This window comes from Choloepus didactylus, chromosome 20 (assembly GCF_015220235.1).
Source record: "Choloepus didactylus isolate mChoDid1 chromosome 20, mChoDid1.pri, whole genome shotgun sequence".
In the NCBI taxonomy this organism is placed as follows: Eukaryota; Metazoa; Chordata; class Mammalia; order Pilosa; family Megalonychidae; genus Choloepus; species Choloepus didactylus.
Window position 1 is genome coordinate 23,486,175 of NC_051326.1, and position 17,276 is coordinate 23,503,450.

Below are 17,276 nucleotides of genomic sequence, written 5' to 3' on the forward strand. Positions count from 1 at the left end.
CAATCAAACTCTTGGCTTCAGTCATCTAAAGCCTTCACCGTGGCCAGAGAACATCCAAGCTCACTCATGTGCTTGTAGTCTGGAGACTTGGGTTCGTCATCACATGGGCCTTTCCATAGGGCTGCTCATAACTTCATAGCAGCTTGCAAAGGGATCCAAGACACACACATGCACAATATACACACACAAAAGGAGAGATGCAGGGAGAGGCAGGGAGAAAGAGAGAGAGCTAGAGAGAGTTAAAGAGAGGACATCCAAGACAGAAGCTGCAGCTTTTATAACTTCATTTTTCATGTGGCATACCACCACTTCTGCCGTGTGGTATTGGTCTCGCAGGTCAAGCCTGCTGCAGTGTGGGAGACAAATACCTGAGGGTATGAGTACCAGAAGGTGGGTATCACTGGGGCCATCTTGGAAACTGGCAGCCACACCCAAATACAAGAATTAAATCGAGCTAGTGGGAATTCTAGATGAAGCCATGTGTTTCAGTAAGGTTTACAGTGTTAGCTTTATATGCACGTTTGAGGGCATTTAAAGAATCTTTGACTTAGAATCCTTGCGTGATGTTCTTCTTATATAGTTGTTAGTTGGTATGTTTACCCAAGCTATGGAGATAGGACTTGAGCTCATGTTCTATTAGTATAGCTAATCCTTTGACTGAAGATTAGCCTGTGCCCTTGCTGTCAAAGAGCTGATTGTATGTGCCAGAGTGAATCAGACTCGCACTGCAGCGTTAGGGCTTGGTCTACCACTTCCTGACTCAGGAGACGCTGCTTGTTTTCTCCCCCCCCCCCATCAACCATTTCGGCTGTGCCTGCACAAGGGGTGGGGATGTCTCAGAGAATTTATTTCCACTCCTTGAATGATTTCCTTTATCATTCACAAGGCCTGTCTCGCCATGGAGCCACCATCCTTTCTGCCTGCTGCTGACCCTGGCAGTGTTTCATCAGCAGGGCTTGTGCTGGAGTTCTTCAGGACTGACGAGCTTCTGGTGGGCATTAATGAACCCTCTTGGCAGGCGCTTTGTCATAGTCTGCAGCTCCCCTGACCAAAACGTTCACTAGGATCAAACTTAGACCTGTCATGGTTTTGCCCTCTGTCTGCTTCCACTCTAAGACAAAATGGTAAGCAGTACAGGTAGCTACTTTTGTATCTTCTATTAACAAATATTGATGTTTCTTAACATTTATTTTAAGCTTTTGTCTTTTTAAAATTTGATTTAATTCTACCTCTCTTCCCAAACTCTGTCCCTCCCCCACTCCACACAAATACATTTGGTAGATGGGAACATGGCATTAACACTTTATTTTATGAAATTTGTCTGTTTGGAACTCTTACTATAATTATTTGAGATCTTAGTTCCTCTACAAGCTTATAAGCTTGCTGAGGTTGGAATTTATGCTTAGTTCCTCTTTTCGTCTCCTGTAATGTCTTATGCAGTATATTATACCTAGTAGGTGCTCAATAACTTTTTGTTATATGGGTGAATTATAAAGATGGAGTTCTAGCTGGAGTGGCCTGTGACTCTGACCTATTGTTGGGTCATTGCTGTGTTATTTGGAGATCTGGGAGAAATCCAGGATGGTTTCTGGGTGGGATGTCAGGGGTGTTGGACGATTTCCACAAGGAGTTTTGAGTTACCCACTCCATGCTGAATGCCTTGGCATGGGTTGCAAGGGCCACAGATCCACGTGTCTTTCAAACTGCCTGCCTTAAAAGTTCAGAAAATACTGTTAGATCCTTAAGCAACCCCCTACCTATACCCAGGAAAATAGTTCCTAAGGTTTGTGTGACCTGCGGATGATTGACAAAGGGTCAGTCTGCCCTGAGAGCTCCTTTTCTAGGCTGAGAGTTCTTGGAACAGCCCTGCTTTAGGCAGACTTGGTCCCAGGTGGGTCTTATAAAGCATTACTCCACAAGAGTATTTTGCCTTCACAATGGAATATAAGGAAACCTTCTCCCCACCATGTTATTACCCTGGGAATGTGAGAATGGGTAAAACCTTTGCACTTGGATGTCCCCTTCCGTCTAATAGATAAATCCAGTGTTTCAGACATAGGCATCACAGAAACATCTTTGGGGGTTTGCGTTGCTTATTGGCAGGGGCTCCTTCTTCTCCGCTCTTTCTGTGACTCCAATTCCCTGCCAAAGACTGAACCAATCTAAAAATCTGTGTGCCTTTTCTAAGTTTTTGAAATAGCACAGTAGCACAGTGTCTGTGTGATCGCATAAAGCTGTTATTTTCAGTTCATCCCTAACTTGTAATAGTGTTTGGTAATTACATGGTGCTTTCCATCTGCAAGTCTGTAAATACTTTATAAATGTTTATTTCTCCCAACATTCCTGCAGAGAGGGTGATTGCATGGTGGCATGGTATCATTGTGGCTTAGCTGGACATTTGATTAGGTTAAGTCTCACCAAGGTGTTCGTTCCTGAATGTGGCAGAGCTGGTAAAGTGACATCTACTTCTAAGAATGACATTCTGTGTTGCCAGGTGAACAGAAGCAAGAATGCAAGGATAAGCCGCTCCTGACTTGTGCAAACAGATACTCCTGGCCTTTGCAATGTAGTCAGCTGGTCGTTATCATTTTGACTGCAGATGAGATTACTGGAATCATTTACAAAATATTTGTCTGGTAAAGGTGCATCGTTTTGTTTCTGACATACATTTCTATTACCTGAACCTGTCATTTAAAAGGAAAAATTCATCACTGCTTCCTTGGCAGCAATTTTTATGACTTTGTTATTTCTTTTAAAAAGTCATTTCTTCCTGAGGATGTGGTTTTTCTTCTTTTACATCCCAATGAGTGAAATACCAAATAATCTGGAAATTTACACTAGTGAGTTTTGAAAGCTGGAGTAGATTTTAAATACCCAAATGATTATTCTGCACTTTTAAATTTCTTTAGCCATAGCTGTACTACATTGTTGTAGTTTACCTACATGATTTTAATTTATTATGCAAATATATTTTCCACTTTGAAAACAATATCTGTTGGAAAGTTTGCATGCTTTAAGTTTCCATAGCACAATAAATTGTGCTGAATGCTCCATTTTTATTTTTTGATTTGCTTATTTTGTCTTTAATGACAACCCACTTAAAGTAAAAGTCTTTAAAGTGGCAGAAGAATACAATAACTCGTCTTCACTGGTAATTTTATACTTGGATATAATTGAGTTCATCTGAGAGATTTCATTAAAAACAGCAAGGTGCCTGAATAGCAAAACTGAGATGTTTTTAATCACAGAATTATAGTAATTACACAAGTCCCAAGATTTTCATCAGCCAGCAAAGGCTTCCAGAGCTAAACATGCACTTTAAACTTAGCACTAATAACTGTGTATTGTTCTAAATTATAGTAGAGAGAATCCTCAGGCCAAGGGAAATCTTAGAGAGAATGTTAAGTGTTGAATTTTTAAGGAAAATTGAGAAGTAATCTGTTTAATAACGTAGTGAAATCTGTAAGAGGCACTTCTCTTGGGTAATAGAAGTGGAACTGCTGTGCGTGGCCATAAAACATAGTGGGTGAATATTAGGATGTATTTAGTGACACTGTTGTTGTTCCCTGCATCTTCAGCTTACAGTTACTGGTAGAGGACCACCTCTCTCCCTCTCCTGCCTGGGGTCCTCAAGTTTCTAATTGACTAGGGTCCTTTTCCCAGTTCGTAATGAGACAAACCAACAATAAGTGAAACGATATTGGTCCAGAATTTGGAGTTTCTGGGTCAGATGAAGACTATGCAAATAATGATTTGGCTATCATGAGGATTTTTAAAAACAGCCAGTTTTTATAAAATGACAAAGACTTGATACTCTCACAGAGCTTGCTTTTAAGAGCAGGGATATTGAAAGATGCATCTAGGAAGGTTATATTCAAATGTCCCTAAACAAGAGATTTTATTTGATCTATTTTCCATTGATCATTCTTTTATTTACTTATTTTTCTGGCTAAGGTGGATAGGAGGAGATGAGAAAACGGGATTAAAGAAGGGAGAAAATTGGAAAAGAGAAATTTCATTAAAAACAGCAGGATGCCTGAATACCAAAGCTGAGATGTTTTTAATCACAGGGCGCACCCCATAGTGAGCTGTGGGGAGGCCCCTGATGAGCTGGGGGAGGGAGACGGGTGCTGGAGGAAGTGCAGGAGGTGAGTCAGGTGGCATATTTGTCACTCTGGTTTGTGGTTGAGGTGCCGTGCACATATTTGAGCAAAAGGCCCTGCGATCTTTCCGGGTGTTCTGATGAGCAGCCACAACCCAGAATTCCTCATCGAGGCTGGAGCAGAAACATGCCTGGGGTTTGAGCTGACGGAACAGGACTTCTGGGCTCTGCTCTTCTCCCCCCGTCATCACCGTCTCTGGTAAACTCATCCTTCCCGTCTGCAAGCAGGTTAGAGAGTTTGCTGCAACCACTGTCCCCTGATCCTTTCTGAAGATGTCATCACACTTAAGGTTTCGCCATCTTATTATTTACGTTTGAACTTCTGAGTGCCCCCGGTCACCTCACCCGAAAGCTCAGAAGTACTTTGGAGCTAGTGTCTGGCCTCTGCCCTGAACGAGCACCCACTTTCATTCGGGGCTCACCTTTTTGCATCCACCCCTGCTGGGCAGGCCCTGCCTGAGAATTGTCTGTGTTGTCCCCTGCCAGCAATCTCAATGTCACTAACGTTTGGCTTTTTCCCTTTTAAGCCATCAGAATAATGTATGCTCATTGAGGAAAATTTACAAGATAAAGAAAAAATAGCGAAGCCGAAAAATCACCCTTAGAGAGAATTATTGTGAACATTTTGGCATATTTTTGTCCAGTCTTTTCTGTGTCCTTTGTTCTTCTTATGCATTGCATTGCTGATAAACATGTGCGTTCTGATTTACAAACAATTTAAAAATATTTAATCATCTATCATAGCATTTTCCATAAAGCTTATAGGAGGTCTGTTGAATATTGCCAAAGTGAGCATAAGGGTGTTATTATCTTTATTAATTGTTTTTGTAATTTGTGTCTCTTCTCAGGTCCTCTTTCGTTGTGTACTGCACATCCGGAAGGCTATGATGGGAATTAATGTGAAAACTTGGAGGTTTCAATTAACACGTTGCTTCTGCCTTGAAGATCATCCTTTAGAAGTAGGAAAGTTGCTCCTCGTGGTGGTTGACTCCAAGGGACAGGGCCCTTTGTAGAAGGAAATGGATGAAAGGCCCTCAGGGGCCCCCAAACTCATGCTTCCTGTGGTCTAGTCTAAGGAAGCCCTTCGCCGGGGCCCTGGCATTCTGGGATGTCTCCAGTTCTGGACGCATGGCTAACTCCTGAATGAGGATGCTTCGCCGGGGGCTGCTGGCCTGGATTTCTCGCGTGGCGATTTTGCTTGTGCTCCTCTGCTGTGTCATCTCGGTCCTCTACATGTTGGCCTGCACCCCAAAAGGCAACGAGGAGCAGCTGGGGCTGCCCAGGGCCAATGGCCCCACAGGGAAAGATGGGTACCAGGCTGTCCTGCAGGAGTGGGAGGAGCAGCACCGCAACTACATCAGCAGCCTCAAGAGGCAGATAGCACAGCTCAAGAACGAGCTCCAGGAGAGGAGCGAGCAGCTCAAGAATGTACAGTATCAGGCCAGCGAAGCTGCAGGCCTGGGGATGGACCGGGCCCGCCCTGAGAAGACTCAGACCGACCTCCTGGCCTTCCTGCACTCCCAGGTGGACAAGGCGGAGGTGCATGCGGGCGTCAAGCTGGCCACCGAGTATGCAGCAGTGCCTTTCGATAGTTTCACCCTGCAGAAAGTGTACCAGCTGGAGACGGGCCTGACCCGGCACCCCGAGGAGAAACCTGTGAGGAAGGACAAGCGGGACGAGTTGGTTGAAGCCATCGAATCGGCCTTGGAGACCCTGAACAATCCTGCAGAGAGCAGCCCCAATCAGCGTTCTTACACGGCCTCCGATTTTATTGAAGGTTGGCATGTTTGCGTATTGGGTGGGGAGAGTGGAAGAGAAGGCACCTGTGGTCCAGGTGTCGGGCAGGTTCATCAGCCATGGCAGTCTGGCAGCTGGCTAGGGATGTGGCTGTGAGAAAGATTTATGTGAGCGACTCCAAAGGTATAGCATGGATTTTTATTTTTCAAGAACATCTGTTTCCACTTACTTTCTCATGGAAACCACATTCATTGAGTGGACAGTTTCATTTTTTTTTGGCAGAAGAAGGTGGAACTTCTTGCTTTAGCTTTTAAACATGAATAAAATAAAACAGAATGTAAGCATAAAACGTTGGATCTCAAAGTATGATAGGCAAGTTTAATTTTGTCCCTTTCCCCAGGAGCTCCTCCTAGGACCTGGGCCTGGTTATCTGCAGATAACCACGGACAGAAAAATAATAGCCGATACTTACGATAGTGCTTACCTATGCCAGACACTGTTTTAAGAGCATTAAACTTATTAATTCTTTTATTTTCAGTGACCCCAGTGGAAGATGCAGATAAATTGAGTAAATTCCTAAGATCACTTAGGTAGCAAGTGGTAGAACCAGGATTTGAACCCAGGAAGCCCAGCTGCAGACTCCATGCCCTGAACCATAAGAAAACTGGAGTGACGAATGGCATAGGACAGTCCAGTCATAATTTGTGATTCTAGTTAATCTTAACTGAAAGCCTCTTGTTCACTTTCTTGAAGGCTCTTTAGTATTTTCTTATCAATTTTCCTTTTGTTACTAGTTCAAAAATCAACTAATAATTTGGAAGAGGAAATGCCTTCCAGGTCATCTAATTGTTCCCCTCTGTTTCGTTTCTGAATAGAATCTACTTTAGCTTGCCCAGAAATATAGCCGTGCCCACCTAACTCCACTCTCTACTTTGGTTATGTAATTATATCACCATCTGACATGCTAGAAACACTCTCCTTAGTGGCATCTAAAACCCTCCTGCTGCTATGTATGCCTGTTCTCTTTGGGCAGTTTCCTATCTTATGCTTTTTTCCACTTTATATGTGAAGTATAAATTCATACAATTTTAGTGTACTATCTTTTATTTTTAGTTGTTTTTAATGTTTTTGATTTTTCCAAAGAATACTCTGCCTTCTCCCCTTCATTTTTAATATATCTGGGACCAGGTAAAGAAATCATTACAAGATCAAGCTTTCGGTGTGCAGGATTTTTTAAAAAAACTCATTTAAAGAGGTCTTAAAATGCCCCAGCACATTGCCCCAGCAGCTAGCAGGTGTATGCACATAGTGAGCTCTCAGTAAGAGTGCAAAATATAATGTGGTGCAGCATCACATTTTACAGTGCTTCACAGTTTATGACACATTTCCACATATATTATCGTACTAGCTGACCCCCAGGGAGAATCGTTAAAATAAAGTCCTGCTTGCCACTGGCCCTGGAAGTTGCACCTAGAGCTGTCCACGTGAAAAGCAGTTTCAAAAGAACTTGATTACCGATCAGTGTCTGCAGTTGAGAGTGTTTGCCCTTGTAATTTTCAATCTGCTTTAACTGAAATCTTTGTCTGTTTTTCTGTGTACAATATCTTAATTCATAAGGCCTGTCTTTCTTGATCTGCAGTGGCAAAGGCCTCTCGCCCCTCAGTTTATTTGCTCTTGAGATGTGGCGGATTTTCTCTTAGAGGTGCTGCCATGAGAGCTGCTCAGTGCTGCTTTCCTATACAGCATGCAGCCTATATATATACATATATATTTTTTTAACTGTGAATTTTATTGAGATGTATTCACATACCATATAAACCATCCAAAGTATATAATCAATATCTCACAGTATCATCACCTAGACCAACCTATATTTTAAGGCAGATAAATCCATGCAGACCTTCCAAAATCAATGGAAGTCTAACCAATAGTCAATTGTTTTCATATGATATATAAGTTAAAACAAATTGGTGTCATTTTATATACATATATATAACAAATATATTTAGAGTATATTTATATAGATATATTTAAATATGCTTATACAGATTTCAGTGTCATAAGCAGCACAGTTTATTTTGTTTTATTCTGTTTCCTTCTTATCACAAAAGACGGCGAGGCAATCTTTTATATTCAGGAAAGGGGGCACTATGAAAGATTCTACGAGCCAGAGAGAGCTGCAGGAGGTAGAGTTAAGTTCTCTATAAGGAGTAGCTTTCACAATAGTCAAAAGGAATGGGATGTTTTAGAACAAAGGGGACTTCTGTCAATACAAGAATTCTGTCGTCACCTGGATGACGACTTGGCCAGGAGGTTCTAACTCACGATTCCAGCTTCGGAGAGCTGGTTGGACTAACTTACATTTGAGGACCCTCTCAGTCCTGGTTCATGGTTCTTTGAACTACACCCAGTTAAAGGAAAAGAAGGGAGTGAAGCGGGTCTGATTTGAAATGTTTTCTCAAATAAGTAAGAGCAATTGATGGGACATTATATGGGTGAAATCTATCTTTAAAATAGCTTATTTGTTCTTCTAAACATAACCTTAGAGAGGATGATTTTGGGATTGGGTTTCAATAGTTAAAAAGTTGGAGCAATTTAGTTAAAGTCCATGGACAATTTTTAGGTTAGAAGTGGGAGTATTCCACATCTGCAGGGAGTTCTAAATGAAGGCTACACATTTGATGCACTCTAAACTAGTCTGATGAAGATGGGGATTCTTTGTAATAAAATAATAATAATAAAACCTATGTGGTGCTTCCAGATAATAATAATTATGTAAAACTGAAAGCTTTTTCTTTGACTGTAAGGCAGGTGGCATGATGAGATGAGGATGGGTAGCTGCGTGACTTCGACTAAGACCCTTAAGCTCCTTGAGACTCAGTTTCCTCATCTGTTAAGAGGCTTGATTTAGATGTTCTCCAAGGCTGTACCCTACCCAGCCTTTGAGTCTATCTTATCTCTGAAACCCAGGATACTCCTTTGACTTCTTTTATTCATGGCTGTGCCAAGCAACTATCTCTGAGGGATCCTCTGCCACTTTCTTTGCTGAGTGATCTAGAACAAACCATCCATCCCCTGGGGTCCTCCTCTGTAAAAGGAGGAATTGAGATAGATTATTTATAAGGTCAGGTCTGGCTGAGGCCATTTCTCCAATTCTGTGAAGCTTGCAGATGGAGAATACCATACTCATGACTATTTAATTTCTTATCTACACTGATTTAATTATCATCTATCTCGAAAATGATATTTTCCTCCTTTTCCCTTTCCCCAGATGTTACATTGGCACTGATTTTGCCTTGGATCGCATATAATAGCACTAATTTTCCGCAACCATCTGGGAAAAAAAATTCAAGTAGAGAAACGTGATCAGATCCTGTGCTTCAGGATGCTTCATTGTTTGCGTCTTCATGTAAACAGAAAATTCCTTTCTATATGCTTGTGGTTTAGTTATTCCATGGGTATAGAATATACAGACTAATATTTAAATCTTATGAGTGACAGACTTTTGGCTGTGAGTTTATCTTTTAAATTGTAGCTCTTGTTTGCCATCATTCTGTAAAACAATTTAGATTTCTGACTTATTCCTCTTTTGCAATCCAGACATCTGATAATGTGAATTGTGAGTATTTGAACTTCTCCTTCACGGTGGGGTTACTTTTTCCTCACCAGCCTGAGCGGCTTACCCTCCTCCAGCTTCTGCAGGCATAGTGGTGTAGTGAGAGCGGAGCAGATGCCACTCACTTGATTTGGAGGTGAGTTGGAGCCAAGCCATCATCCACGAGGTGAGAAAGCAAAGATTTTGAGGGCATCCTGAGATCCACTTTTAAACAAGGGAATTTGGAGATTGCTATAAAACCTTAGTGCAGGCTGCACAGATAAACCCCAACCTCTTGCACGCTACAACTGAGACCTCATTCTTTCTGGGAAGCTAAGGCAAGGAGTAAAGATACTGAGTTTTTGACTTTTGTTGTTTATGTATCATCATGTAACTACCTCTAAGGGACCCTGTGCCGCCATTTTGCTGAAGCCTTCCTAGACAAGTCAGATACAGCTCCGAGGTTCTGGGTGCTTGGTGAGCTACGTGCAAGGGACTGTGGAGGATAGGAAATGGTTGCTTTCCTCAGAGGGCATTTCAGCAATAGGCTTCTTGGCCAACAGCTTTGTGACTTGGGGTAGAAATAGTAAGGCAGGCATACGGGTGCATTTCTGGGAATTTGGGGAGCATATGGACATCTTGGTGCAGAAATAAGGGAGAGCAAGGATTCAGAATAGTGGGTGAGCCTGACCCACATTTGGGGTTCAGAGGGAAGAACAGAAAGTCTGGCTGGGCAGGACCTGAGTTGGCCCTTGGAATTCTCAGGCAGTATCTTCAGGGAAGAGAGGACGACAGAACTCAGGAGAGTCCTTGTGCCCATCCCTCACCTCGCTGTGCACTGGCACAACCACAGCGGTTTACTGTTGGTGTTCCCAAGCCAGCCTGTTTGAGGCTGGGTTCCTGTCACCTCGCCTGTCCCTTATATCCCACTGCCTCCCTCAAATTGCCTCATTTACTTGCTGATGGTTTAAATTCTTTTGAGGAGGAAATGCTTTTTATACTGAAATTAAAGGTAAGAGGCCTAACTGCAAATAAATTGTTTGAGGCCATACCTTGCAGAGTGAATCCTTCCCAGAGGTGGTGGAGAAAAAGAAAGTGGCCCAGCCTTGAATTTCTGAGGAGTGGGAAGGGTTCCAATGGCCAGGGCCCTCCACCAGGGCCGGCTTCACAGGCGTGCAACCTGTGCAGTTGCACAGGGCCCTGCAGCCAGAGAGGCTCTGTGCTGGATTTGACACTCTACTGTCACCGTTGTGAAACTCTTAATAAGCCCAGAACGATGGGGTCCTCATTTTCACTTTACACTGGACCCTGCAAATCATGTAGCTGACCCTGCCCCCCAGGTTGAGGAGGCAGGAGGGAGAGGGAAAGAGAGAGGAATCTAGAATTAGAAGACTGACTTCTTTGCCAAGGGTCGGCTCTGTTTACTGTCAACGGGCCGGGGCAAATCTGACTTGTATTCTGATGTTTTGTCGTAAGACTGCAGAAGCCAGCAGGTCTGACTTTGCGAATTGTGGTGACTTTATTGATGTTGTTACTCTTATTGTTATTTTTTATTATCCTTATTCAAAACAGTTTAGTTCCCAGAGGATTATTTTGAATTGAGGTATCACTGTTCTTTTTGGCTTATGTTTCATATTAAGTATTTGTTGTAAGAGAGAATTTGTGTGATGTTACGGGATGCTGGAGGAATTTGGCTTTAGCTGGAGTAGTCAGGAAAGGCTCAATGGAGAGAAGAGCTTGCACTGGGGTCCCGCACAAATTGGAAGGGCCTGTTCTCCGTGTGAGATAAGCAGGCAGTGGCCCACTTTACTGCAGTGGACAGCCCTGTTGGCGTGGCAGGTGCGGCCACTCAGACTTAACCCTTTTGAACTGCATTGAGTAGGAGGCTGTGTTTATAGAAGAGGATCTATAGCTCTCTTTCCAGACCCCCAGCTTTAGGATCATGGATGAGGATCAGCTTGCATATGTGGGATAACTGCTGTGAATTCTGACACCCCCAGGCCTTTTGGTAGCTGTGAAAGGAGGGTGATGCCTGGTCTCAGGCTTGAAGTACCTTATGACATGCACGGGGAGATACAACCCAGGATGACTGAGGGCTCAGTGTGGGGAATGGAGTATCATTGCAGGGGACTTCAGTACTGGTGGCAAAGCTGAGCTGATTGTCAGGGAAGGCTTAGGAGGAGTTGGGACCAGAGTTGCACCTTGAAGGGTGAGTAGGACCGTCTGTCATTCATTTACGGAAATTCTCACCTTCTCACTCAGTATGACTTTAAATGTTTTTTCGCTCCAGTTGTCTTCGTTTTCCAGGGCTGCTGTCAAATGCCACAGAATGGGTTGGTTTACACAAAAGGGACTTATTGTTCCAAGTTTTGGAGGCCAGAAGTCCAACATCGAGATACCTGCAGGTGGTATTTTCTCCAGAGTCTGTAACCCTCTGCTGGGAGTACAGTCTATATCTCCATCACAGTGCAGTCCGTCTCTTTCTTCCTCCTCCTCTGGTTTCTCCTTCCATGGCCAATTCCCTTTGTTTCTAAGGCTTTCAGCCATATGAGATCAAGGCCCCCCTCGTTCAGCTTGGGCACCTTAACTAGTAGCATCTTCAAAGGCTCTATTCACAGATGGGCTCTCATCCCCAGGACTGGGAGTTAGGACTTGATTATGTCTTTATGGGGGATATGATTCAGTCCCCAACACCGTTCCTTCTTTCTTCATCCAGAATTCCTATTATGCATGTTACTCGGTTTGACAGTCTCTTAGTTTTGTTTTGTTTTGCTTCCCTTTTGTTTTTCTCCTTGTGTTCAGTTTGGGTAATTTTTATTGACCCGTCTTCAAGTTAATGGCTTCTTTCCTGAGCAGAGACAAGTCTGCTGATGAGCCCGCCAAAGGCATTCTTCATCTTTATTACTGTGTTCTTCATGTCTAGCATTTCCATTTGATCTTTATATCGTCCATCTCTCTGTTGAATTTACCCATCTGATTTTGTATGTTGTACATTTTTTCCATTAGAGCCTTTAAAATATGAATCATAGTTATTTTAAATTTCTGCCAGATAGTTCTAGCATCTGTGCCATAGCTGAGTCTGGTTTTGATGATTACTTTGTCTCTTGGATTTTTTCTTGCCTTTTCCTATTACTCTTAATTTTCCTTGAAAGCTAGATGTCTTGTGTTAGGATAGTAGAAACTGAGATAAATAATGTTTTTTTCTGTGGTAATGGGCACGCTTTTTCTTCTGCTAGATCTCTAGTGGGGGGAGGGCAGGAGGATGGTAGATGATGAATTAATCTAGCAAGAAATTGGGCTGGGTTTGAGGTTTGTCGTTGTGATTGTCCTTAGTGCACCACAGGCTTCACGTTGCTCTAGTGAAGTCTTGTGTTCAGGGTGGAGGTTGTTTTGCCTGAGCGATGTCTTTTCAGCCCTGCATTTTAGGTTATCTCTTTGCATGTACCTCAGAGAGCATTCCTGCACTTCTTGTTCCTCTCTTGTCCCACTACCAGTGATATTCTGCTGTTGCTCAAAGCTAGCTGGCTCAGCTGTGCAGGGCGGTGGAGGCTGGGGTAGTCTGTGATGCTCGGACTAAACTTCAGTGTTAGACGGGCACCACCGTGTCCTGGGAGTGTTCTCTTGCTCCACGCCCAGGAATAAAGCATCCCCCCACCCCCCACCCTTTCCCTGGCTGCAAAGAGTGCTCCCTAACACCGGAGGTTGAGGATGTTGGTTGCTCTCTCACCCATGAGTAAGGTTTGGGGTCCGTATAGGGGAGATAGAGGAAAGGTCCAGGCAGAGTTTCTTGCCTTGGCTGTCTTCCCCAAACCTGCACCACATGGGCACTTGCTTACGGCTCTTTCTCATCTTTTCTGTGAGCACCCAGGGAGTTTCCTGAAGAAAGAGCCTGCAAGAGGGTACAGATTCCCCAATCTGCAGCCCCAGGGGTTTTATACTGTCCTGCCAGCCTGCACTCAGCCTTCATCATTTTGTTACGTATTCCAGGTCAGCTCTTGTCACTAGTGTCTGGATGAATCTACCCAGGTAAGTGGGTGCTTATGTCTTGCCTCTCCCTGCAGGTGCCCATCTGTCCTCAGACTTTGCCCTGTGACCTGAGCTCTCTAATGAGTTTAAAAAAAAAAGAAAAAAGTCTTGAATTTGAAGTTAGTCTGGCTGCTTTTCATTGTAAGCCATGCTTCCAGCTCACTTGATCCTGGAGTAAAAGCAGAGTCTGAAACCACTTTTTAAAATTATCCTTTAAAACCTATTGATTACTTTGTCTGCTTCCATGACTACAAATCAATAACCTGTTCTCACAACCTAGTCTCAGCCATCATGCACAATCCAGCAGTTTAAAAGATCTGAATTGCACTGAATCCCATTGTTTTTACTTAGGAGTGGGAATGTTGTAGTAACATTCTTATATGGAAGTCCGTTTTTAGAAGATTTACTTTGAGTGAAAACCTCAGATCCCATGGTCTATATTCTATGATCACAATCAAAGAAATGCCGTCATTTCTTAAAACCCCATCTTGTACCATACTCCTTTCTTTATCTGATTTTTACTGTTATAAATATTGAGCACCAGGATTTCTTCTCTTAAATGTCATTATCATAAAAAATAAAATTATTCTGATTATGACAATTTATAACTTATGTTTATATCCCTTATATATTCTTTAAGAATGCTGCCCCACACTGGAGGTGTGGCATAATCCCTGTCTTCCTCACTGCCGAGGGTTATTATTTTCCATTCCTTTCTTCCTTCCACACAGTCTACCTAGAACACCCTATGTCCCATTCTGGTGTCGATACAAGCCCTACATTAGCTGGATTCGGGGAGTCAAAAGGTGGTAAAAGGTAATATTTTGTTCCTACCTCAGCTCTCCCCCTTTGATCTCCCCTCCCCGCAGGCCTGGAGACACACTGGTGGCTGAAGTGCCTCCGTCTGCTGCCCCATCTGTTTACCACCACCTTTCACAAACTCCTGGTCAGGAAATAAAGTCATGACTTTAAAACCCCAGCAGGGTAAGCACCTCCTGTGGAATCCTCTCATGCTCTTTCCCCTGGGGCTGTGTCCCAGGCACTCCCAGGGGCTTCCTTCCCTTTCCTGTGCCCGTCCCCACCGGCTGGGGCCAGTGTTTTCTGCCAGGAGGCATCGCTAGTGCCTTAGTGATCCCTTGTCCCCAGTCCCCACCTGCACCAGGGGAAGGGAGAGTCCCCTCTCCCGGTGCCCTTTGTGGGGATGTCATTCTGACTTCTGAAATTATAATTTTGAATAACTTTTGCTGTTATTTGCTTGGTCAGATTTAGACAGCACTACAAATGCTATACCACAGGCACAGAATGGGTTAAAGAGTGGACTTGGTCAGCGGGCTTCACGACCACAGATAATAGTGTGTATGTGCCTTTGGAGTGACTTTCAAATTAACTTTTGAACACAACCCATTTGTACATAGAGGAGGGCCTCCCTGTGTTTCCTTGCATGGTAAATGTAGCTGCCAGCTGCAGCTGATGTTTCTCTACACCATAAGTCAGAATCTATCTGATTTACCCAGAGAAAGGGAGCATATGGACAGCAGTGATGAGATTATTTTGTCTGTAATCAAGAGACAGGGTTTGTGACGCATCCTTCCATCTGTTGCCATTGAGGTTGCTGCTCAGAAGTCGACAGCCACAGAGAGATTTGAGCTCGTTCTTCTTCAGAGTGAAAGCTCTGCTGAGCCTTTTGCCAGGATGACTTTATTCCCATTGAAGAACCAAAAGGAACTGAAGTGGGAGAGGAATGAACTATAAGAAGAGTGGCTCCATCTGTGGCAGTGCTTGCCTTAACTCCTGCCGGGCTCTCCCTCTGCCTTCAGTCTCCTGGTTTTACTGTGGGACCTGGACCAAGGGAAAGAATAGACATTCCTAGACTTAAAGTAAGCATAGGCTCTGGACTGTTACGTTTGCTTTACCAATTGGTATGGAAAGTACAATTCTGAGAGTTGCTTTCATCTCCAGGTTTTCGTAGGGAGGATTCTGGTTCTAGAGAACAGAGACAGATGAAATTAAATTGCAGGAAGAGGTAATTAGTTAAGTGCCAATTGAAACCACTTAGCTCATTAAATGTAGGAATAGATATGTAATGGGATACAGTGAGATTTATGTTCTGAGATTTCTAAGGACTTGGCTCTTCACTGGTCTCCATTCATTTACTGGACGTCTCCTATGCACCAGGCACTGTTAATGCTGGGGATGGGCATGGTCAGACATTGTCCCTGCTCCCTCAAAAGCCCCAGCGTCCAGTGAGAGAGACACCCGAGTACACAGGGAGCATCGGCACAGGCTCCTACATTAAATAAGTGGTACAGGGGTCAAGAATTAGTCCTATGGGGGGATGGTCAGGAAGGCTACCCTTGAGCAGTGTTTTGAAAGATGAATAAGAATTGGTTAATGCTACGTGTGTGTGTGTGTGTGTGTGTGTGTGTGTGTGTGTGTGTGTGGTGTTTTGGTGGTGGCGAGGAGTCTTTTAGGTGGCAGGAATAGCCTGGATAAACCAGGGGGGCATGCAAGAGGTTGGTCAAAGAACTACAGGTAATCAGATAATGCTGGAGTGTTAAAAAGAGGTAGGAGAAGGTGTGGGGCAAGGTGACTACCCTGAAGAATTAGGCAGAAGGGAGATTATCAAGGGTTTTGTATGCTCTCTAAGGATTTGTAGTTTATCCTACAGAGCATGTGGAGCTATTGACCATTTTAAATAAGGGGTCTGTCCTGGTTAGATTTGCTTTCTAGCTGGGTCACTCTGATAGCAATGTAGAGGGTATATTTCAGGGGGTTAAGAGTGGAGACAGATTTGGAAAGCAGTTTGGAAGTTATTCAAAAATTTAAATGTAGAGTTACCATATAACCCAGCAATTCTACTCCAAAGTATCTATCAAAGAAAGAGAAATGAAAACATGCATCCACACAAAACCTTGTGCACAAATGTTCATGGAAGCATTATTCATGATAGCCAAAAAAAGTGGAAACAACCCAAATGCCCATCAACTGATGACTGGATATGTAAAATGTGTTATAGCCATATAATGGAAAATTATTCAGCAATAAAAGAAATGAGGCACTGATACATGCTACAACGTGTATCTAAGTGAAGGAAACCAGTAAGAAAAGACCAAATATTGTATGATTCCATTTATATGAAATATCCAGAATGTCTACAGAGATAGAAAGTAAATTCGTAGTTTCCTAGGGCTCCAGGTAGACGGGTTGGGGACGGGATAGGGAATGACTGCTAATAGGTATCAGGTTTCTTTTTGGGGTGATGAAAATGCTCTAAAATTAGATTATGGTGATGGTTGCACAACCTGTGAGTATTTGAAAAAAAAACATTGAATTGTACACATTAAGTGAGTGAATTATATGCCCGTGAATTATATCTCCATAAAGCTTTTTTAAAATAATCTCTGTCCTCAAAACAAAAAAAGAGAGTGAAGTCAGGGAGACTAATTAAAAGGCTTTAAAGATAGTTGGGGTGAACAGATCTGGGCACCCAAACTGAGGTGATTGCAGTGAATTAGGCTAGGAGGATGCTAAATATGTTCAGGAGATTGTAATTCTTTAGGTTTAACCATAGAATTCTAGGCTTTTTCATAGACTCATTTGCATAGTATTTAATGAAGAAGCTATTTTGAACATATTTATTTATATCATTTTTTTTTTTTTAAAGTATAAGGCAGCTCCAGGATTTATTAATGCCAAATCTCTTCCCCAGTTTTGTGAGTGCTAAATCATATTGTTCTTTTGTAAGATGAAGCTATG

The 17,276-nt window shown here is 43.0% G+C and overlaps 1 protein-coding gene across 11 annotated transcripts in view; it reads left to right on the top strand.

Annotated features, from left to right (window-relative positions):
* Nucleotides 1-17,276, top strand: part of CSGALNACT1 (chondroitin sulfate N-acetylgalactosaminyltransferase 1) — a 369,285-nt gene that overhangs the window by 275,293 nt on the left and 76,716 nt on the right. For 8 of the 11 annotated variants that reach the window (XM_037812685.1, XM_037812686.1, XM_037812683.1 and 5 more), the window contains one exon: nucleotides 5,011-5,939. In XM_037812685.1, the coding sequence (XP_037668613.1) occupies nucleotides 5,306-5,939 (634 nt within the window). In that variant the 5' untranslated portion in view covers nucleotides 5,011-5,305. Of the gene's footprint in view, nucleotides 1-1,103; nucleotides 1,125-4,224; nucleotides 4,391-5,010; nucleotides 5,940-17,276 lie in introns of those variants that run through there. The other 3 variants (XM_037812691.1, XM_037812690.1, XM_037812689.1) reach the window with 3 other exon arrangements.